Source organism: Meleagris gallopavo, chromosome 5, assembly GCF_905368555.1.
Source record: "Meleagris gallopavo chromosome 5, MGAL_WU_HG_1.1, whole genome shotgun sequence".
NCBI lineage: Eukaryota > Metazoa > Chordata > Aves > Galliformes > Phasianidae > Meleagris > Meleagris gallopavo.
The window spans coordinates 5,744,699-5,768,418 of NC_139408.1; the positions used below are offsets into that span (position 1 = coordinate 5,744,699).

The 23,720-nt window shown below is 45.0% G+C and overlaps 2 protein-coding genes across 4 annotated transcripts; one reads left to right on the forward strand and one right to left on the reverse strand.

Annotated features, from left to right (window-relative positions):
* Nucleotides 1–500: 500 nt before the first annotated feature.
* On the reverse strand, nucleotides 501–17,819 carry DEAF1 (DEAF1 transcription factor). Of its 3 annotated transcripts, XR_793523.4 has the most exons (14): nucleotides 17,591–17,819; nucleotides 17,027–17,124; nucleotides 16,587–16,716; nucleotides 15,734–15,880; nucleotides 14,559–14,698; nucleotides 14,201–14,266; nucleotides 13,521–13,647; nucleotides 12,196–12,324; nucleotides 11,319–11,447; nucleotides 9,136–9,386; nucleotides 5,821–6,007; nucleotides 3,224–3,289; nucleotides 2,279–2,365; nucleotides 1,112–1,181 (listed from the first exon to the last, which is right to left on the reverse strand). XR_793523.4 is itself a non-coding variant. In XM_010710832.4 (13 exons), the coding sequence occupies exons 1-13, from the start codon at nucleotides 17,817–17,819 to the stop codon at nucleotides 1,077–1,079; spliced, it is 1,704 nt and encodes a 567-aa protein (XP_010709134.2). In that variant the 3' UTR covers nucleotides 501–1,076. The 3 variants fall into 3 exon arrangements, 2 of the variants coding, with proteins under 2 accessions (XP_010709134.2, XP_031409277.2); XM_010710832.4 differs by lacking the exon at nucleotides 5,821–6,007 and having other exon boundaries at nucleotides 501–1,181; XM_031553417.2 differs by lacking the exons at nucleotides 1,112–1,181; nucleotides 2,279–2,365 and having other exon boundaries at nucleotides 3,224–3,701.
* Nucleotides 17,820–18,321: 502 nt separating this feature from the next.
* TMEM80 (transmembrane protein 80) lies at nucleotides 18,322–23,441 on the forward strand. The gene is made up of 5 exons (XM_085226093.1): nucleotides 18,322–18,516; nucleotides 18,876–18,892; nucleotides 20,718–20,811; nucleotides 20,915–21,007; nucleotides 22,318–23,441. Exons 1-5 carry the CDS (start codon nucleotides 18,459–18,461, stop codon nucleotides 22,521–22,523), a joined length of 468 nt encoding a protein of 155 aa, XP_085082219.1. The 5' UTR covers nucleotides 18,322–18,458; the 3' UTR covers nucleotides 22,524–23,441.
* Nucleotides 23,442–23,720: the final 279 nt, after the last annotated feature.

Sequence of the window (23,720 nt, forward strand, 5' to 3'; positions counted from 1 at the left end):
ATTGCCTGTTTCCCTCCCCAGTGTACTCCGTGTGTAATTTCTGTTCTCAGCCCGCAAAGCTCATGCTTGGCTTCCCACTAACGAATGGCTTCCTTGAGAGGAGGGGGGCACACTGCTACCTTCCTTCCAGTACTGGCCCTCAATCTCAGTACCAAGATGAAAACATTCCAGTGAGCAATTAGAAAGTTAGTAACAGCAACCATAGCCTAAGTTATCAAAGCAGCATGTTATTAATTAAAGCATTTTGGAGTAGTGAATAAAGCCAATAAGATCTTAATGCTCACCACTGTTTTAATTAGGAGCTACTAAGCAGCAGTGAGAGGCCAGAACTCTCTGTGCACTCTTTCTTACTTGGGGGTTGCCCGAATTTTGGCGCTGCAGTCAGGGCATGCTGCCGGGCTGAGATCTGCTCCTCCCCACTGCCATATCACATCCACACTGATGTTCTGCAAAGACTAAGAGCCAACACCTCTCTGCAGAAGCACCCCTCACATGCTGCATTTGTCCACGTGCCTTCATCACATTTTATTGAACAAGATGTGATTTTTCAGTTGTATTCAAGTGCAGAAGCTCCAGTGTGCTCCAAATTTCTCCAGCACAGAGGGAACACAGATAAACAAAACAAAACAAAGTTCTTCCAAAGGCAAATTAAGAGTTTGTACTTTTCCAAGGCAATTAAATAAACCAAATGAGGGATCATTCCTTTTTTCAAATAAGAGGTAGGGAGGCATGGGGAAAACAGAACAACAGCAAATCTAATTGCAGCAACTATTCTTAATCCATCTCAAGAGAGACGATGAGGTTGTTGTTATCCACACAGTGGAGATTTCAGTCTGGCAAAATCTAAGTTTCCTCAAGCTGGAGGAGGCTCCCGGATGGGAGGCTGCTGTTCGCCTCCTCCAGCCGGATTTCTCAGTCTCTGCGTTATCCAGAGGTTTGCAGTAGGACTGGAAGTAGGCAAACATTGTCACAGTATGAAAAAGTCTTTCAGAAATGAGTTTGCTCGTAAAGGACAGACCGTTTGCCTCAGGCCGCCGATCCAGCCGGCTGCGCCATGGGGTCAGAGGTAGGTGTGTTCAGACAGAGACTTTCTCCATCACATTGTCCGCGACATGCACATCATCAGCCTGTACTGTCACCGCGTTGGCATCACCACAGATGTGCTGGTGCTCCTTCCAGTCCTGCAGGGAAGAGCAGATGGAGAGGCCATGAAGAAACAGCCCAGAGATGGGGCACCCACAGCTTCTCTGGGTAGCTCATGCAAGGGCCTCACTGCCCAACGAGTAAAGAATTTCCTCCTCACATCTAACCTTTATCTCCCCTCTTTTAGTTTAAAACCAACCCTCCTTTCTTATCACTATCTGCCTTTGTAAGAAGTTCCTCTGCCTCTCTTATGTAAGCTCCCTTTAAAAGCTGAATCTTCATGGAACAGTAATAAGCTGCCTCAGAGGGAGACCAGCACATGACCACTTGGTGACATTTCCCAGCACGTTTCATACTGACAGAACAATGGGGTGAAATTACTGTCTTTGAGATGCTTGGGGACAGTGGGCAGATTTTGTCATTTATCTGCAAGAAGCAATCATTCATTCTTCTGAAATTTTAGCCTTCCTGCTGTGCAGGGACGGCCATCATTACGCTCTGCTATAGGCCAAAGAAACAGTCAAAATTCTTCAGGTGCTCCATTCAGTTGACAAAGAATGAACCTGGACAGATCGCAGAGGCTGTAGCTAAACCAGATTATCCTCTCTTCTAAAGCAAGAGGTGCCAAGAGTCTTTGTACGGAACCTATAAGAAACACAAAGCCTTGCAGCTTCCTCTTCATACCTGTTTCCACCTCCCATTTTAAAGCTATACAGTTTGTCTCAGTGTGCTCAATTCATCCTATCATCCATACCAGTACAAATAATAAGTTGAAGAACAAGAGAACTGCAGCTACAGTGGCACAGGATCAAAGGTACTGAGGAGCATGCAGCTTCCAGGGAGCAGCTAGGAGAGCTTGTACAACACTCCCACCAAGCTCACCCCACAGTTTCCACGGTGAGGCGTCCATGCCTCGCTGCTGATTGTACTCACTCTTTGACATCCTCTTTCAGAAGGTGTGTGCAGATTTGGGGCCATTCCTTACCTGTTTGACCCACCCCAGCACTGTACCCTGGCTCACAGACAGTGACCCCCTACTCCACAGCATGTTCCTGTCTGCGCTGTGCCCTCAGCCTGCGTGCAGGCTGACCCCAGTGTCACGTGTTCCCTCTGCAACTCAAAGACATTCTTATACCTTCCGCTGACAGAAAGTGGAGCAGTAGTTGACTTTATGGCATCCGGTGCACTCATTCATTGCCTCACGGCCACAGTTAACGCACGACTGCAGTGAAAACAAGAAGCAAAGGGATCACATCAGAGGGAACAACAATGGAGGGGTGACTGCAGTGAAGCAGAAGGCAGAGGAGTAAAAGTAAGAAGACTGTAACAGGAGCACGAGACTTAAGCCCAGAGTACGAGGTAGCATACGGAGATTGAAAATCACACCTGGTTTTTAAAGGATGCTTCTGTGCCTAGCAATTTAATCTTACACTGGTGACATCAATTAACATAGCCTGTATCGTTAGGTGGAGATCTTGCTGAGTTATCACAAAAATAAGTACGCTGCAGAACATTCCGTTCCCAGCTCATTAAGTTACTGACACATTATTAGCACATCAGAGCTAGTCTGGCACAGGAAGCACCATCAGTGCAGTGCCCAACACAAGCACAACTCAGTGCTGCAGACTCGTTCTTCTCCTGAGCACTACCAATCCAGCCATCGGCGCCCCGATCAGCACCAAGCTCATCACACCGCTGGCTCACAGCACATCAGGGTACCTACAGTTAGCAGGTGGTGTGACTGAACCGCAGTTGTGTTCCTGATGTTCAGCCATAAATCGAGGCTACCAAAACAGGGCTTGAAACCCAGCTTACAGGGCAAAAAGGAAAAAAGATTCCTAATACACTGCAGTGATACCTACCAGTTGGTGTTGCATTGCCATTACTTGGAGGTGCCTCAGACTGACTAACCTTTCCAGAGGGCCACAAGGGGGGGTGAAAACGTGGAAATAGGACACACTTTGTTAGAACAGAGGGAAGGCTCAGAAGATGAGGCCAGCCACAGAATATACGATTTCTGGACCTTTAAATGCAACAAGACAAAGGACTCCTCATAAAACACAACTCAACCAGAGCTTACCTTGATGATGATTTCTGTTTTCCCATCCACATCTTCTGTTTGCTGAAATAACTGGTTCTGATATTGCTGCAAGGAAAAAACACAGCAAACGTGTCATTTCACAGCCAGAGTATGCAACAAGGGCTTGAAAAGTGAGGTCTGTATGGAGGGTTCATGCAGTTCTGTGAGGACCAAAGGGAACCTCACTCCTCCCTTACAGGAGAGGGACTGTGTGTCATAGTGCGGAGTCGGGTGAAGAAGCCAGGCGTAACAGGCTGACAAACTGTCAATTAAGTACATTTATTCAAACCTTACTCCATCCAATCTTAAGACATGTGGCTTCACTGTGTACAAGGAACTGCATCCCACAAGAGACAGTGACAAGTTAGCAAAGGAAACCCATGGAAAATGCCAAGGAAATAGGGCACGTGCCATCCTCCTGGGCAAAGTTACGAGTCGAGCCTTGTGATCCTGATCCACCAACAGGCATGGGAGAATCCTGTGGAGTGGAACAGCCCAGAAGGTATGAGATTGGGTTAGGAGAAAAAAATGAAGACAAAATTAACACAGCTAAGACTTCAAAAACAACATCAAGCATAATGACTATTCTTCCTTTTAAAAAAAAGATGATAGGTTTTCAGACAGTTTATTCATTAAACAGCCCTCTGAAGGTGAATTTTAAAGTCATTCTGAGTGTGCTGCAAATCAAGTCCAGCTCAGTGCTCCTGCACCTTGTCCTGCCATGCTCAACAGCCACTGCTGATGAGAAGCAAAGTGCTCAAACAAAGGGATGCAAAACTAGCCCCGATTTTGTTACATGCTAAACCTGATTTAAACTCCATGAGGAACAGTTAGAAAGTAAGGAAAAAAACAAACCCTCACCTTCAGGCAAAGCAGGTTTATCAAGGAGTGATATGACCCAACATGTAAGGAGATGAAAGGCTTAATTTAAGTGCCTCCATGACCTGACATCTCAGTATTTATTCTCCTGTGAAATCACAACCTTGAGAACCTTTTTGTTACCATCACTTAAAGTTGAGATAAAAATGCTCTCCAGGAGACAGGGAAACCTCTTGCTGTCTGGTGCAGGAGCTATGATCTGGTTCTACCATGATTAGACAAATAGGCAAATCAAGCTTATTAGCAAGACAGCACATGCACTGTACAGTGTTTTTAAACTTCTTTTTGGTGAGGAGAGTGTATGTACAGATGCCAAAGCACTGTGAGATAGCATTTCTTGAAAATCTCTGCGTAAATATACCCTGCAATCTCAGCCCCTCTGTGACACCTGCACTGAGATAGTTACTGGGCGGTAGATGCAGAATTCCAGCTCTGAGAGCTGCCACAGCTCCAGAGTCCACTGCATCCTCCATAAGTGTGTCTTATCCTGTTTTCCAGTGGGATTGCAAAAGAGAAGGGAAGCCGAGTGGAAGTCCAGCCATCCCCTGTGCTTGTCAGATCCACGGCACCCCCTTCAGCTCTGCTCTGGGTCTCTAAATCTTGCTGACGGAAACATAACTCCCTTCTGCCTCCTTTTTGTCTCTGAGCCCCCTGGTTCTGCCTGGCCCACAGTGCAAATCACTCACTTAGTTGAGAAACTGTGGAGAAGGGGAAGGAGTGGGAACAGAGACAATCAAGCCAGACACACACAGATTTCTTGCAAAACCATCTCCAGCAAACTGATGAGCTCCAGCTCTCAACCATTTCCACTGCTGCTTTGGAGGACATGTCATTACTTGCTTACTAGAACTACTTTTCTTAAGTGCCCGATCCTTTTTAGATTAATTTCATACTCTCCAGCCCTGAACTGTTCTAATCTGTCTAAAAAAATAATTCAGATGGCCCAGCTGTTAACAGATATAATCTTCCACCTTGTTTTCAAATGGACAGGGCTGCGTAGGCATCACTGCATCACAACAAGATGACAATTGCAATTAAAACACTTGTCAGATTTCAAACTTGATTTTTTTTATCTTTATACTGAAGATCTGCATCCTCCAGCTGTGTCCTACAGCACAGAACTTGGTGGGTTCATGTGTTATCCCCCTTCTGAAGTTTATCTGATACAAACAACAGCTTAATGCACTCTCAGAAGAAATGACATTTCCAAAGATCTTTGTGTAAAGTACAGTCTTTACTCTGCTCCTTTGGGCCCAATTCTACATGTGGTCGAACATCTTTTCCAAGAGACCCTATGCCTTTCTTGCCATATACACCCTCTTCCTAATTGTTTTCTTCTCCCTTGATTAAGAATTGCAGTAAAGCCAAAATCCCAGCAGAAGCCAAAGGATCCAATATCCTCATCTACAAGCTATTTAATTACAACAGAGGAGAGCTCTCTCTGAACAGCTGTGCAGAGTTCTGACACAGCAGCTGTACTTAGTGAATCCCATGCAAAATGTTGCAATTCTATAAAGCCTACAAGTATTTTGATATTTCAATTTTGTGTAATGATGCATTTTAGATAAACTGAGCTGGAGAGCTTATGGCTTGGTTTTCTTTTAGAACATCACTCCTCAAAACTTCCAAATAACATCGATGTTACTGATGGACACACTTGGTGTCCTTGCCAGCACAAAGCCACACACAGGCTGAGCACCAGCTGCATATTTACTCACTGAAAGCACAAGGTTTATGGCATCCACATTTCCCAAACAGAGTCCGTTTCGTGTCTGAACCAACTCTGTGAGGGCTCTGCTCGTTAATTAAGGAGCTGTCATCATCAAGAGTCACATGAGATGCTGCAGATAGCACATACAACGTGAAACATCTTTTCAGCCTCTTCCTTAGGCTCCAGGAACAGTTCTAGTTTAAAAGAAATGATCGCAAAGGAGATATTCTCACAAATGCTGGAACTGTAGATTTTGGGGTTGCAAATTGTACATATTTCAAGGACTTTACTAGTTGGTGCCTTTCTACAACTTCTTTTACCCAGAGACCCTACCCTGATCCTTTGTTATGTTACATACAGAAATTAGAAAGGACAAAAAATAGTAATAGAGCACATGTGGGGAGTTCCAAATTGCAACATCTCATGTCTTCAATTCTTTTACATCTGACAAGTGTATTTTTGGATATTTTTTCTAATCTTATACAAAGACAGGCTTTTATATTCCACTTCTGTGCAGCCCAACCCTAAATACTCAAAGCTTCCCAACTCAGCACCTCTGTTGCTTTGAAGATGCTGTCTCTAGGTAGAACAATGCATTTGGAAATGCAATAAATCTGCAAAATTAATTAGACAAGCCATCTTAAGAAAGAAATGTGACTGTTGATGCTTCTAAATTATGCTGCACTTATAATTTATTATGGTTCTCATTTGCTACTTTTAGCAAATCCTCTTCCTGTCGCAGCTACACTCTGATGTTGGCATTTTCACCTTTAAAATCTTGTAGAAAAGGGGAATGTTTCTAATACCCCACTGAACAGTCCTGGATAACACCATTAGAAAGTGGGAGCAGGATGAAAGAGTGATACCTGCTCTTTGACTTCACAGGTAATGACAAAAGTCTGCAGGCAGCACAAATGCCTCTTCTGCTCTAGGAAAGCTTGGGGAAAAAGCTTATCTCTTACCTTTCAGAGCTCTGTAACTCCCACAAGCACCTAATGCTATCATTAGAGAGTACAACTTGGGGCCACTTTCTCTGAAGGGCAGGTAAAGGCTGTGCTGTCCTGAGCCCTCTGCCTCGCTCTTCTGCCAGAAGGCATCGTTCCTTAGCAGGAAGGGAATGTAGACAGTTACAGGATCAAAAGCTCTTCAACTCAATATCCTCAAGAAACAGGATGCTGACTGTCTGCACTGATGTGAAAACCAAACATACATATTATTTGAAGTCATGGCATTGAAGTTTGTGTATACAGTTGGGAACAAGCTTGCTCCCACTAACAGATTTCATTAATCCTGCTCTGTATGCAGTCACTCTTCCAGGAAGAGCTGAGTCTACAGCTCTATTATAATTTAATCTGTTGTAAAGCCTTTGCTCTGCAGCTCAGATATAACCACACAACCTTTCAATTCTAAATTTGTAGGAACATACTGGCACAATTGCATATTAAATGGGTCCAAGAAAAATCAGCAACACCACAAAGTAGGGTGACACCTCTTTCCGCCCCTCATACAACTTAAAAGACAAAAGAAGTGGCTGGACCAGAGACAAAAAGGAAAAGAGACTTATGTTACAAACCATGGAAGCATTCACAAAATTGGAAAAACAACTCTGACCAACACAAAAGCAGACAGGAGATCATTCAGCATTTACTGTAACTGCTTGCAATGCCAGGTGTGTACCCAGAAACTCATTTTTCAAAAAACATGGAACACACTGGAATGGATTAGAATAGCTATCTGCAGGATTGCCCAGCTGCTGGCACACAGCAGCAAGCTTGAAAACTATTATTTGGACATTTTGAAAAATAACGCTGTGACCAAGGGGGAACCCATTACAAAATAGGAGTGGTAAGACTCGTGAAGAGAGTAATTAGGAATTCAATAGTTGCAGGGAAAAGGACTTCCTCCAGAAATAAGCACGTGCTCATCCCTGCCTTGTGAAGTCAGCACTTAAAGATCAATACTGAGGAGTGATTTTAAGTCCTATTCCTGAGACAAGAAGATACACACTGAAGTAAGCTGGATTTGGATCAGAGGGTGAGAAGAATGGACTCTGAAACACTGTTTCAAGAAAGCTCTGAAAGGATAAACAGAGAAGATGACAGCATGTAAACTGGAAGAGCAGAGAGTAAAGTTAAACAAAGTAAGATGTCTATCTATAAAATGTCAAAGCTGTCCAATTTTTGTCCACGATCTACAGAGCTTTTCGCAGCCCAAATCTGGACAGCAGCATGAATAACCACTCTATCCAGACTGAAGGCAAGGGAGAACGAGACTCCCAGAGTCTCAAACTCCTGCACATCAAGGATGCAGCGTACAGAAGAGTTTAGCAGTGACAACGTGGCAAAGAATATCAAAGCTGCTGCAGGGAATGTCGTAGGGTTTTCAGCAAAATCTTCCCACACACATTTCTTCAAGGCCTCTTGCTGCACACTCCTGCTATGAATTCAGTGGAAAGCTGACATTAGCAATAATGTAACAGCAAATAGTGTGGTGCACAGAAAAGGAGTTCATTAGCTATCAACAAGGGCAGGAGTCTCACAGTACATTGCCCTTCTCCAGCCTCTCCCAAAAACACAGCAGCAGCTGGGGATCTGTGTGAGAATGAGAATGCATTCAGCAGTGCATGGAGTGAGGTGTTAAGAGGAACCCAGGGACTCTACCATGCATTAAAAAAGGAGAAAAGCAGGGAGAACAGGGCAGACCTGGCAGATAATTCCCTACAGAGTAGAAGAGCTGCTGGGTAAAAGCCAACATTCTCATCATGCCAGCTGGCCTTGCAGTCTTACTTATCACTGGACACAAGATAGATCAGCTTCGCTTGCACAGTGCTCAGTGGGACAGCTCTAAATTTTGCTGGTAATCTTCCCAATAAACTCCACAGCTTGCTGTTCTTATTACTTCGCTGCCTCTTCAGGCCATCAAAAGCCTATTTGATAGCCCTGCTCACTTGAGAGAATGAAAGCAGCCGCTGCAGGGCTGAACGCTCATGATCTTCCCGATAGCAGGACACATGGTAAATCATGCCTCCTAAAGGTATGAATGTCTGATAGCAGAGCTCAGGACTTGTAACAACGAACAACTGATATTACTGCTACCCACAGCTGCTGGATTCCCAGGTACTCTACTCCTTTTCCTACTGTGGGAATAACTTACCTTTTTCTCTGCTCTCAAGACATTAAGAAACAATTTATAAGGGTTACCAGAGGGTTACCCAGTGGAAAAAAAAGTGAGGTACAACCCATAAAATCACAGAATCGATTGGAAAAGACCTCCAACATTCTACCAAAAAGATGCCCCGTCTCACCTCCAGCGGCATAATTACCTCTTTTCTCTCCACATCAGCTTGAATCTTGGCTTGTGTGACAGCAGCCTCACGGAAGGAGGAACTGGCCTGCTTGGCCTGCTCGATGAGAGACTTGAGCTGCTGTGCCGTGTTGAGCAGCGAGTTGACCATCTCTTCCAAGTAGAGCCAGCTCCGCTGTTCCGTCACTTCCAGCCCGTTCACCACTGATGGGGATATGGCTTTGGTGGGGGTCTGGGGGGGCACCGACAGGGCAGGGATTGGAGTCAACACTGAGCACAAAAAAAAGAATATAAAATACAAAGAATTAGAGCACTGCATTTCCATAAAGTGATTTTTTTGTTTTGTTTTGTTGCAAGGTTCACACCTAACACTTCCTGAACTCTGATCTTACAATAACCATGGCTGAAGACTGGGATAAAACCAAGACAGTTATCAATACTCCAGATTACATGTATGACATGAACGTGCAGTCTCCAAAACCACCAGTTCAGATGTTCCTAAAAAGAAAACCTCCACTGTAATTTCTTTGGACTCCTTCACTTGTTTTCTCTTGTATCATCTAGAATGACATAGATACAAAGGTGAAGGTTAAAGAAACCCAGCAGTATTTCTCCTAAGCTTACAAAAAGTCACATTAAAAGACCCCCAAACTACTGAGGTGTTGCAGCCTTTGTTTTTTCACACCCCGACCATGGCCCTGCCAGTAACTACAGCTTGAGTATACCAAACAGGAAGCCACCAGAAAAAATGTGACCTCCTCTCCTGGTACCTAATCACACTTTCCTTGCTTAGCCCTGAGCCCCTCTCTGTGGCTCTGCAGTCCTCCATTTTCCAAAGACTGTACCAGAAAACCTGGATCTGGGATTCCAACAGCATGCAGTTTCAGCTCACATCAGTTAACAATTCCAGGAACAAATTTCATCCAGCTTTACTGGTTTTGATTTTCCAAAATCAAACTCTTAGCAATAAATACTTGTGCAAATTGAAAGAATCCACAAGAGATTAGAGGAGAGGGAATAAGTCCAAAAACACTGTCACTGTGTGCGGGATGTGCAAAATATTCAGAGAGCACTGAAGGTTCATCATACAGGTGAGCAGATATTCTACACTCAACGGCCCTTAATTAAAACAGTAATTTTGCTCCATTCCCATGACTGTCATCAAACTATTTGCACTTCTGTATGAGTCAAGATAAATCAGTCTTTTATCAGTAACTGTTTGCAGAATGTTTTCCTCTCCTGCATTTTCAGAGGAGTATTTATCACAGCACAGTATTTGATAGCTTATCTAACAGGAATTACTTCCGACTCCTCGTTTTAGCAGAGCTGTATCAGCCAAGAAAAAATAATGATCTTTGCTTCACGGATGAAAAATAACCAATGTTTAATTAATAGCATCGAGAGCCGAGTGAGGCTTAAAACCAACAAGATTGCATTCTGGACAGAGAAGGAATGCATTGTGCTGCTCTGTATAAGTAAGAAAATGAAAAAATCATTAAGTTCACAGTGATTTAATTACATCTTAAGAGATATCTATCTGATCATCAACACATCCTGTCCTACTGAAAGGCTGATTTGCACATTGTTTCTTGTATCATCTTTGCTTTTTTTACTGCAGTCTGCCTGCAGCAGGGCAGACTCCCACTGCCTTCATTAATCAGCTTCTATCATTCCAGCACAGGTGTCAGCAGTAACACATGGAAAACTGACATGGAACACAAGAGTAGCACAGCAAACCTGCTCCAAACTGCCTCCACCTTAAGCTAGTGGATTCAAAAATAGATATGGAAATTTTCAGAAAGGCTCCTACAGTCTGGCTTTAAATCTAAGCGAGGAGATGGCTTTCTTGGATCGAAGATTAAATACATACCCACCCACAGTACCCAAGCAGCGACAAAATCTTTGAAGCAAAAGCCTTCTGAAAGGCAGCTTCCGAGCAGCAAAGATTTAGGAAACAAGATCACAAGAGTTTTTTCTGCTATGAACCAACAAATCAAAATTGTCGATGTAAATATGTCAATTTAGAGTGCTTAAAGCATGGGGGAAAAAAAACTCTTCATCCAAATCTTAACTGCGAAACTCATAAGGAAAAAATTAAAGTTTATTTTCCTGGCTCAATCTCTACCTCTTGCTGGAAAAGAAGGTTACCACCTAAATCCAGGCACTGCTAACTGTGACTAGCACTACGGACACAAAGCATACCGATTTTGGGATGAGATGTCGGCAGCGCTGCTTCAGGGAAAGGTGAAATCTGACAGTTGTCCTGGTAAGTTGGGTAGTGAGGCTCTGGGTGAGTGACCCGGCACGGCTGCTGGACGTTGGTATCCTGAACTGCAGGAGAACAACAATGTTACAAATCACTGCATGGCACGGCTTTCAGGCATGTCTTAAACTTCTTTCACCAATTTGGGTTGCTTTTTAGTTTTCACATTTTCTTCAGGTTCCTATTCTCCATGGTAATTCCAGAGGTTGCAAATGAGAAACAGCAGCAGGATGTCACATGGACACCAAGCAAAACAACTGTGCACTGATTTCAGCTCTCTCTGCTTTCAGATCTCAAGACTTCTGCAAAGATTATTGCCAGTCTCCTCCTCACACACTTTATTTTACATTGATAGAAGGACTCCAAGCTACTATTCTCAGAGAATGCTAGCTTTCTCAGCTGCTCCTGCAGAACCCACAGCCACATACAGGAATTAGACTGAAAGAGCTGAAATTTATGCATTAAGCATTTCTGTTTTCTTTGATTCATTCTGCTATTTTCTAGCATTTATTCAGCATTTTCCACTTAATTTAAACACTTTTTTGAGCAGTATTTTAGGATGAACAAATAGCAAAAAAAAAACAAAAAAACAAAAAAACCCCACAGAGATAACCATAAAACTGAAGAAATCAACAGAGGTGTACATAAGCAGCTGCAGCATCTGGACGAGACATTCAAACTTCTTTTGTGAGAGCAGGTTACGTATAGCATCTATGTAAGTTCTTAAAAATTAAAGTCCTTCATGCAGCATACAAGAGGCTTCCTTTTTTCCTACCTTCTCATGGATGTCAAGCAGGCATGCAGCTCAATCCTTACCAGTGGTTCCTGTGAAAACATCCCCCTGGGCCGGACTCTCTGAGATAATTGCTGTGGCTTCCACCGTCGACGTGCGGTCAAAGGTGAGAGCACCAGAGGTAGTGATCTGTCCAGAAGGAGTCACGGTGACTGGAAATAGCAGAAGCACTTTCATAATCAGCACTCACTGCTCAGGCCTCAGCTGTCTAGCTGCTGAGATCTCTGTTCCCAAAGTCACAGAACTCACAGATCAGTCAACAGGCTGTGGTAGCCAAGTTTGGATCCCCCCCTAAGGCCACTAACATCAAAAATGGGAATAAAAGGTTTGCACAGCTTCTGAAGACATCACTGGCCCTAATACACTACAGAACTTTAAGAAGAACGGTTCTTACTGCTTGAAAATTAATTCAAAAACCCCATGGATTACAGCTAATTCTATGACAGTTTGGTTTACTGGACAAGTTCAACTGTCCATCTATACAGAGTGCTTGACCAATGCAGGAAACAAGTCACAGAGTACATCTGGATGAAAGTACCAGTGCAGCTCCAACGTGTTTAAAACCCTTTTTAAGCTGGATTAGTCCAGCACCACTAACGGGTTGCTGCTGTGGAGCACTGCTCAGCCTGAAAAACCTTTTTACAAACAGTTCAGTTCTAAGACACTGAGGCTACAGATTTCTTTTTGAGGAAAGATGTGGCTGCCAACAAGACAAGCAGCGCTGCTCTCTCCCAGTGTTAGCACAAGCAAGCATGTAGTCCCCAGCAGCACATGTTAACAAAACAGTACAGATTAAAGCTGTTTGGGGGGGTGGAAGCCACAAAATCTCTGCAGAATCCTTATGCATTTCTCTTCCCGCTGTTGCTAGCAATCTAATCTTACATTTGGCTTGCTCAGTTCTTTTTTGTATTCCTGTTGCTTCCTCCTCAGCTCACTTTGTAATGTTACCGTCCAGATGATGAGATGAGAACAGGAGGACAAGAATGTAACAGGGAACCTGTGAGCTGGACCAGCCTGCAAATTAATTTGTTCTCACACAGATGGTTTGACTTCAAAAACATGAAGTGACAAAGCGAGTCCTGAACGCCAGAGAGGAGCTTATAGATGAAAGCATCACCTTCTGCCTCTTTCACTAGCGGCTTTCAGACTATGGATTTCATTACAGTTGCTTAGCATCTGTTTTTCCATGTATTTCAAGAAATAGCACAAATCTTACCACATGGCCCCACAAGATATTAAAGGACATATAAAAGAAAGTGCCAAGAGATAAGACTTTTTTCTCAGTTGACCACTGATAAGACAAAAAGATATCCAGCTCGGCCATTTTTACCAGAAGCAAAGAACCTACATGTAGTAGCAGCTGTGGCAGGAAGCAGAGTGATATTTTTGGAGGATTCCTTCTTGACTGGATTTGCAGACATTTCATTTTCTTTTTTTCGTCGTTTATATGGTACAAAGAGTCGAATAGGTCCACTCTACGGGGAAAAGAAAAAAAAAAGAGAAAAAGACATTAGCTGAGGCACCTCTTAGGGAAATATCAGTTCACTCCAACCTCTCCAGATGCAGCTACGATTAAGCAGTAAGTATTCCCACAGTAGATTTGTAACAATAGACCAAAAAGTTTCTATTGGATCTGCAAACCAAAAAGCCTCTGTGATTAAAAAAGCTGCACTCAGATTCAGCCTTTTCCCACTGTTATGAAAGGACAAGAACTGGGCAAAGCCCGATCCAAGGGATTGAAGAAAAGAAATAAGAGTGAAAGAAGATGGGAAGCATGCGGATTCAGGTCTAGACAACAAGGAAACCATCCAGTTCACAGTAGAAGAGTACAAAACAGTGCTTGAGGTGAAGCTAAACACTGCTGCTTAACAACTCTAGCATCATTTTAGAAAAAAGCAAGGAGTCTAATATGGAAACACTCAGTACTTGTCAGTGTTTCTAGGACACTCCTGACCTGCTCACAGATGGCCACGGCAGCTTGATTGATGAATTGTTTTTAAACTAATGGATATAAAACCTACAACTCACCAGAGTCATGTCATCACAGCAGGCAGCACAAGTACAAGAGGCAGCGTGAGGATTTAAAATCCCATCCTGAAATTGGAAGATTACAATTTCAACATCAGGCGCCAAAAGCAGCGAGAGCAGGAATGTGCTCTGCTCAAAGATCGTGGCAGCCACCAGGGAGAAATAAACACTAATTCCCTTCTGGGGGGGTGGGGGGGCTATACAACAAAAGAAAGGCCAGTTCCCCCCAACCAAATCAATGAGTTGCTTCTCCTTCACCCCACACACAACTCTGCACACAGCTCAGACTGCAAGGCAGAATCTGCCCAGAATTAACCTGCCCCTTCCAGCAGTCAGAAGAAAATAAACGTAACCTTACGTGAATAAGGCACTGCAAGGGCCTCCCAGCATAGCGAATGCTCCTCTTCCAGTCTTTGCTGCTGGCTCGTCCTGCCATAGCTTCAAATTCAGTGGGGCTATACCAGTTGTCCCCTTGCTTAATGCACCTACCACGGCCTCCTGTATTAAGATTAGAAGAAAAAAATAAAAGCATTAGTAAAGGCTAAGGATTACTTTTCCATTTTTCTAAAGAATACTGACAGGGGCTGGGCAATGACGAGCTGCATGAAGTTTAACAAGTGTATGTGCCAGATTCTGCTCCTAGAACAAGGCAGCCTGGGCTCTGTGTACAGAGTGGGGAGCAAAGACCAGAGAGCAGCCCCAAGAAGGGTCTCTGCAGGCTCTGGTAAATGGCAAGTTGGACTCGACGATCCTGGTGGGTCCCTTCTAACTCAAGGTATTCTGTGACTCTATGAAATTACTGAGCAAAACAGCAAGTAATCTATAGTAGCTACCAAACCTGCTCATCTGCTGCTTCTCATCACTAAAGGATAAGCATGCCTGTTTCTTAGCCTGGCTGTGACAATGACTGTACATGCAGTGAATTCCAATTCTGTGCATCGCCAGTGTAGGCTAGAAAATATTACTCATTCACATGTAGGATAAGTCTTTCTTGGATAACTACCACAAATTTCCACAATTTTTGCTTAAATTTCTAATCCATCTGGTCATGAAGAAAACTCTCTTTCCACAAAGCAAACGCTGTGCTATGCAGTCAGGCTTGCTGACAGTTTCTGCAACTGCTTCTTCAGCTTTCCCACAGAGATAAAAGCGAAGAGAGATGCTAAGACAGCTAAGGAGGCTCATTAGAAGACAAGCTCTCTACTTTCCAATCCAGCAGGGATTCTGCAGAGCTTTGTAGAGACAAGGGTGGACTTCTCAGAGTTCCACAAAAAGAACATTGGAAGAGTCAGCCTACTATTGGGAAGACTCACTGCACAGCAGGCTGTATCTTCACAGATAAAAAGCCTCTGAATAAAGAACAAGGAAGCAAAAGGGCAAAACAGAAGAGAACGATAATATCCATGGGACTATGTTGACTAGGAAAACGTCCTTATTTTTTTCATGATTGGCCCTTTAAGGCAATCTGATCAAAAGGAAAGTGCAATAAATGAAGAAGGAGCCATCTTCCTCACACAAGAAGGCTGTTTTTACCGGAGCCGAGTCTGTTTTTGTACAGAATCCCACTGATGTTCCGGCACCTCACCGGGAGCTCGTTGTCATACACAGATGGGTCCCAGTTATACTTGGTTCCAGTTTTTTCTTGGACAGTTGCTAAAGGGGTAGGAGGAGATTGCGGCCCTTTGGGGGAAAAAAAAAAAAAGAAGAAGGTGACAGCAACCAAAAGGCACAGTGACAACATCTTCACATGTAGTTTGGCTGGGCCAAACGCATCCTGTGGTCAGCATGCCACAAAAAAATTGTTTGGAACAGATACTTGATGTAAGCTAGAGCCATGGGTCTGCCCTGCTAGCCTCAAGAAGTATAACATAAGGTAACATTCTGAAAATGGCTGGAAATAGAGCAATCTGCATGTTAGAAAACACGCACATTAAATGCTCAGGCTGTAACCTGCAGCTGGCTGGATGACTTCCTAGAGGACAACGTGCAATGCATAATTGCCTACAAAAGGCTTGTTATGCCATCAAGTGGGCAAAACGGGGACTGCGATGCAGCTGGGAACAATCTTGGTGATGAAGCTGACCAGCTACAGTCACAACTAAATACCAGCAAAAGGCCTGAATGGAAACAAAACCGTGTTCAAAGGCTCCTTATAAAGAACCCAGGTATTAATCTCCTAGCTTTTATTATCAATATTAGAATCGATCTGCTTTTGGGGGCGAGTTAGAAAGGCACGCAACAAGTACAGAAAGCAATATGTTAAGAGGGGACAGAGTGCACAATGCACTCTGGTCATGTGTGTGATGTTTCTCTTGTTTTCCAGCCACATAAATAAAGTGAAGAGGAAGCAACTCCACTGGAGAAAGATGTTCAGATTGCCATATACCTGGTGTGAGGGGTGCTGATGGCCCCTTCAGCCCCGTGGTTTCCACAATGCTGCCGTCTGTGTGAACAACTATGAGAGTGGCTTTCTCAGTATTCAAGCTGTCCCCAATTTGGAGGGCCGTTCTTCCAGACTACAGAAGAAATAAAGGAAAAAATAAATAAATGAGTATTCTTGCAGATCTCTCAAAGGTACCTTAAAACACCATTAGTTAGCAGGTATGTTTTTGAGCTTTCAGCCAACCACGTTGAAAGGTTACATGTCCCAGGTCGTCAGCTCCATGATGGAGTGCACATACATGGGTGGAATGGCACAGAAAAGACAAAGGGAAAGCACTGCAGGTGTCTCATCTGATGGCTCTGTGGCTCAAAGCCTTGCAGCATACACATGTTCTGACCTCATGTGCACACCAATGAAGTCGTGGTGCTCCAAGGCTGACTTACCAGCACGTGTCCCGAAATGGATGCTGCATTTGCCACGGATGTGGTGAACACGTTGTCTGCAGAGGCACCAACATTGGCCACTGTCACTGTGGTGACTTCTGGAATGCAAAACAGAAATGAAGCAGAGCCCAGTATGTGAACCCCATAGAAGCACATTCCCTCTTTTTCTCATTGAATGTCAGTCAGTGCAAATATTACTGTTCTGTCAGGCTTTGGGTTGAGCACAGCTTAACCTGCAATGAACCAAGGGGGAAAATTATTTATTTATTCTCGAACCATTCTCTTTTATTAAAGCAGGGAACAGGCTGAAGAGCAAAACAAACTCCGAGCATTTTTAGGCTCCGCCTTACACCTGACCCAGCGACCAAAGCGTGGCTGCGTTTTGATATGACTTTTGAACGGGAATTTTGCACACAGGGCCACAGTGACTTCGGGCGAGCCGCAGCTGGTGAAAGATGCGAGCGGCACGAAGGCAGCGCTGCCCGCACTGAGGCGGCCCTGGGCAGCGCGGAGCGCGGGCTGCGCTGAGGTGAGCGGCGCATGCGCAGTGCGGCCCGCGCTGACCTGCGAACGCGGCGGCCTCGTCGGCGCTGGGCAGCGGTTCGGCGCCCATCTCGATGTGCTCGGCGTCCGCCGCCATCACGGTCACGGCCGTCACCTCCTCCCGCCGTTCCGCCTTCCCCTCCGAGCCTTGCGGTTGCTGCCGCTCGGGTTCTGCCGCCGCCGCCGCCACCGCGGCCGCCACCGCCTCCGCTAAGCCCAGCCGCTTGGCCGCCGAGTCGGCGTCCTCCATGCGAGGACAGGATGGGGGGGAGCGGGGCCCAGCCCGCCCGAGCAGCCCCGAGCCCTGCCGCTCCCCCCCGGGCGCCGCCGGGTTGGGGGGGGCGATGCTCCGAGGTCGCTCGGGCGCTCCCGCCGAGCGGTGCCGAGCGTTTCCGAGTGCGCTCCCCGGGTCGAACCGAGCGTTTCCGATGCGGCCCGAAGTGTCCCGAGTCCTTTCAGGCCTCGACCGAAGGGGCTCGGCGGGTCCCGAGGCGCCGGGCCCGCGCTTCCTGCCGGCGGCCAATCGCAGCGCAGGACGCGGCCGAGGCCGCGGCGGCGCGGCCCGAAGCGATACCTGACAGCTCCCGAGCCCGCCCGAACAGGGCCGAGTCCCCGAGCGGTCCGGCCCGCGGGGTCGAAGAATCCCGAGTCCGCTCGAGTCTTTTCCGATCCCGCCCGAAGGCGGGTGAGGCGGTCGCGAGGAAAGCCGAGATGTGCCGAACCTTTTCCGAGCGCGCCCGAATTCCCCTTCGCCGTCCCGAACGGCGGCTCCCGAACGGGCACTGCCCGAAGCCGCCCGAAAGCGACCGAACCGGGCCGAGCGCTCCGATCGCAGCCGAAGAGAGAGGGGCGGGGCGGCACGAACGGCCGCGACGCGAGGGCTGCCGGGATGCTGGAGGACTGGCGGGTGGCGGGGGAGGGGGCCGGTATGGCGGCTGTGCGGAGAGGTGAGCGCCGTGCAGCGTTGCGCCTACGCGGAACCAGCGGCATTTCACAGCGTAACACGGCGTGCCTGTTTGCACTGCGTTCCTAAATACCTTAATTAGGGCTGGCGGGGGATTCACCGGGCCCGACTGTGAGGGGAAGTGGGCCTTGGGATGCTGGTGGCAGTGCGGTGGTACAGCCACGTAGGGCCTGCAGCTTTCCGCCCTCTGGAAGGGGCTGCGGCTGTTAAGGGCTACTTAGCAGGTGTTTTCGTGAGCTGTTGCTGTCGTATGGTAAGGAAATCTGGGCAGAATGTTGCTGCAGTGCTTTTGGTAAATATTTAGGCTCATCTTATGCTCTCTTTTCTCTTTTCAACGGAAAGGAAGAACTTCATCAATTGTATCCTTTTTGTGCCTTCCATCCTTCGTGTGCAGGAATCCTCAGGCAGACCAGCTGCAAGAGATTCACCTCTTCTCTTGAAATCTGCACGGTGCTGCTGTAGTGTTTGTTACCCTGTGATGCTCCCATCACCACCACCCACATGAAGCACAAGCTCTTACCCAGCCTGCAGGCCTGACAGAGGGCTGGCCATCACCTTCTGGTTGTCTAACTCATTTCCTTAGGAAGCAAGACTACAGATTGGCTTTGTGGACATGCAGACATAAGGTTCACGCTGCACACTACAGGCAACTGATGCTGCACAGCCAACAAGAGGCAGTAAAAGCAGCTTCCTCTTCTCACTCTATCTTTTCCCATGATCTGAGTAGCCTCCTAAAAGAAACACCCTTGTCTTCAGAGATTTCCATACTTAGAACCCATTTAGTAATTTTTTGTTCCACCTCCCTTCAACTGGAAAAACACAAAAACCTGGTTCTGTTTGAATACAGTGAGATTCTCTGGGAACTGGAAGGCGTTCACTGTGCGTGGGTGGGTGCTCCCTTCAAAAACCAGATGGGTTGTTCCTGTAAAAGATGCCTGAGATGAAGTCCCTACTTAGAGAGACAGTATCTAAGAAGGAGAGAGGAGAGGATAAAGAATGCCTCGAGGCAGCTCGAAGTAATGAACTCTGTACTGATAAGTTCCTTGTATAAATTCCTTTGTCTAATTGAAGATTAAGAAAAACAACTGGTATAATTTTATTTTAAAAAATACATAGGAATGGCCAAAACTTTTTGGATTCTTTGAGCCATGCTGCAGCTTTCCCATATAGCAGCGAACCCCAGGATGCCCTTCATGCTTTCTGTATTACATTCATAACATGCTGCTGTGCCTCAGGAGTGATGCCTTCAGTGTGCATGTATCTTCTATGTAGGAATTGTACTTGCCCATTGGGGAGGGTGACCTCCTGAAGGCATCTGTTGGATATCTCATATAAACTTAGGCATTTAAATGGCTTTCGTGGCCAAAGAGAGAGATGGGCTGGCAATTTAACTGCTTGGTTATGAAGGTGTTCTTCTGGGCTGACTCCAGGGGGAGCCCAGGTGATGAATTCAGAGCAGAAGCATGACTTTGCCATGTTTTTTATCTTAGGATGGCGGCAGGTGAGAATATTCTGAGCCTGTAAGTTCTCCATATTTGTACATCGATATTTGCCATGTTCCCTGCCCTTCAGAGGCATTTTGAGGATGTGTTAAGGATTGTGGAGATTTCAAATACCTTGTCAGCAGAGCCAGGTTGACAGAAATAACTGGAACTAAATATCGCCTCATGCAACACTTTGTTTTGTGAGCAGTGAATTAAGGAAATGTATCTTACAAATTTACATCTCAAAGTTGAGCTTGTGGCCTTTCTCAGACACATGACAAAGGCTGAGCTCAGCTCTCAGACTTCCCATCATGCAGGCAATAATAGGGCTTGTCTGCTTCACAGAGCCACGTGTTTTCAAAAATGTGGAGGAATTAGATATATCGGAGCATGCCAGCCAACCGGTACAGAAGTTGTCAGGGGAAATGCACGCATGCACACCGTGCCCTCGTTTCCTTAGGCTAATGAATATCCCACTATAACCAAAATTAAAATAAAACTGAAAAGGAATAAAAACCAAACGTGAAACAGCAAGCTGCTGTCCTCACTCCTGGTGTTTGCAGTCTCCAGTTACCTACTCCATAGGCCAGGGATGGTTGAATCATTTAGTATAAGGAGGCACAGAGAATATTCTGAGGTTACTAGAAACTGGTTATTTTATGAGATGGATCCCACCTAACTCCTTAACAACAGTTATCAGCTCTCATCTGTTCCTTTACAGATTTTATTTTATATAAATGGGTTTTATTACATCTTTTACTTCGTGGTGACGCTTGCAATGATTATTTATAAAAGTAAGTTGCAACCAGAAGTAAACTGCTTGATTATGAGGTGCTTGTGTCTTGCTGGTATCCCCACTGTGTTCTTCTGGCTTATTTATGCTGTGCTATTCTACAGGTCAAATTTTCAGTTATCCAGATGGTTTTTTGGCTCCCGATCTTGCATTGCTCTTCATCATGGCCGTTCTTGAAGCGCTGCGGCTGAACTTGGGTATGTCATGTTATCACTGTGCCATTTCAGGGGGAATAGAATCTTTAAGCATTCGTCATTCTGAAATAGAGTTGGGTGTCAGAACGTGTTGGTTTAGCAGACAAGCAGATTTTTGGAGGCTCATTCATTTATGTTATTAAACTTTATCTGGTTGATATATTTGGCTAGAGGGTTGTGTAGAATTTGCTGTCATATGAAGCACGATCTATAATGCCATAAGAAGACAATAGCTGGGCTGTCAGGCAGCAGTGTAATGGGACAGCTGGAATGCTGCTACACTGTTTACCATCAGTGTGGCTCATGAGAATGAACATGTTGAAACACAGAGATTTCTGTATAGTGAGGCGATACAGCTCCTTTCAGCTGCTCCAGAAATGTACAATGGTAACCAGATGGCTGGAGCCTTGTGGAACAGGTAGTACTAAGGATGGCCCTAAGAAGCCCATGACTGCCACCGTGACTACGGCTTTGCCCTTCACTTCTTCTAAAGGCACGTCACTTCTATCATCTTCATTTCAGTATGCCAGAACAATGGAGAGGGTCTGTTTGGAATCTTACTTATCTCTATCCAGAGCTAGCTGAAATTTCATAAAGTCCTTTCTTTTAAGCAAGGTTTAAAATTACTATTAAAATTTGTGCTAAATATTCCTAAGATATTTACACAAGGCGGGTCTGTTGAACACAGCTGTGTTGCTGTAGGGCTGAATGCATAGCCTGCTGCCTTAAAGCTTTCTGCATTTATTTGCTTGGAGCCTGATGGATGAGTAAAAAGCAAGTTTGAAGTCTCATGTAATTAAACAGCAAAATCTACCAAGGCAAGCTCAGAAATAAGATGTAAGGAAGGAATAAGTGCAGCTTCTTCACAACGTTAGGAACTTGAAGTAGGAATAGATTACTTGGGTATATAGAAGACTCTCAATTTTATAAGATTTTAAAATCAGCATTAGATGTCCTTAAATGCTGCCACATTGCCCATTGGATGTGGGGCTGAGGGGGGCTGGGGGAAAGTCTGATGCTTAGCCAAGGAGAGGGTCAGACTGAGCGATCAGAATGGTTGCGGCTTCAGGACTGTAGTAAGAAAAGGTAGGTTTTTTGACTTGGAGTGTTAGCTGGTTTCTCTGCATTCAGATTAACCTCAGTCAGCAAGAAATGGGTTGTCCATTAATCTTTGGGTTTATTCTTAAATTTACTGACTGTGCCTTGATTCAGGACAGTATTTCTACGTACCCTGAACTGTTACAAATAGAGCTTTTTTTGAGTGTTGTCTCAGTAAATCAAAGATTCATATCAGCTTTTTGTTTTCCTCCAAGGTTCAAAGGGTAACCTGACAGAAGAAGAGGCTCCATTAGGGCTCAGCCTTGTGATAACAGTTGGAAGCATGATTCTATCTGTATATTTCCTGATATGGCAAACTTATGTGCTCAAAGCAGATGTCATTCTAAATGCTGTTCTTCTCTTTACATACGGGCTCGAGTCAGTACTCCAGGTCTTGGCCATTGCTGCTTTTGTTGGCTGAGTCCTAACTGTGACACAGCACATTTTCAACACGTTTCTTCTTTTAAAGAGAGTTTTTATATTTCAAAGATTTAATTATTCTGCATATCAAAATTTTGTAATGCTTCCTCCTGTTTTAATGACCTATTCTGGCAGAGATCCCCCCGAGCAGGAGGTAAGATAGCCTTTCTACCAGCTGTGTTACACAGCTCATCAGTTAGTGTTCACCAGGGATCGATATTAAGTATTAATTCCCAATACAGAATAGCAGCCAATGCTGCATGCCGTTGAAATTGCATGAGTTTTCATGGCAGAGAGCAACACCACACAAGCAAAGTGACAAGGAACTGAATGAGGCCAGCATCACATGGACTCGTTTCCTGCATACACTTACGTGTTTCAAGGCATAGTTTTGCTTTATCACACATCTGCTCTTATTTGTTTTCAGACCCCAGTGATAATTTCCCTGCATTTAGTAGGGCACTGCCTGATTGGTCCCAGTGGGATTGGGTTGAACTGAGTTTTGCACCTCGGAGAGCTGAGCCACAAGATTTGGGTGGCTGCCTCTTACTGACATGGAGACCAAACACAGTGGTGTAAGGGTCTGGTTGTTTAAACACAGCAGCCCAAAGATCAGCATGAACATTCACCATTCACCCTTCTGTCCTGTTTTAAAGTCCAAAAGAAGCTGTCAGACATATTTATATTTAGTCTTTAATGTCTTAAGTGCCACAATTCTGCAAAAGTGACTACATTCCAACCTCTTTTATTAAATCAGCTGTGTAATTTCCTGGTTTTTTTTTACTCTATCAAAAATATATAATAATGTAAAGCATGGGAGCTTATGGGTTTTTTGTTTGTTTGTTTGTTTGTACAGGCAGGTTTTATATTCAGAATTTCTTATATTTATTTCAAATAAAGAATGTATTAGATCTAAGAAGTGTTTGAAGTACAGTGTTTTGTTCAAATCCTAGGGCACGGTTACCTACACAAAAGAGGCTTGGGCAAGACTGGATGTGTGCAAAAACCTTCTGTTCCTGCTGCTCTTTGTAGCTCTTTCTGCACTGGGGAAGAGTGTTGGAGGTTTGTGCTCATTGACACTAGCCAGGAGCAGGAAAAGACGGTGTTATAGGCCCAGTACCACCTTAGCTACATTGGTTTTTCCTTTGCAGTCATGGAAGAAGGGAACAAAAGATGCCAGAGTTCCTGTAGAAGCAGC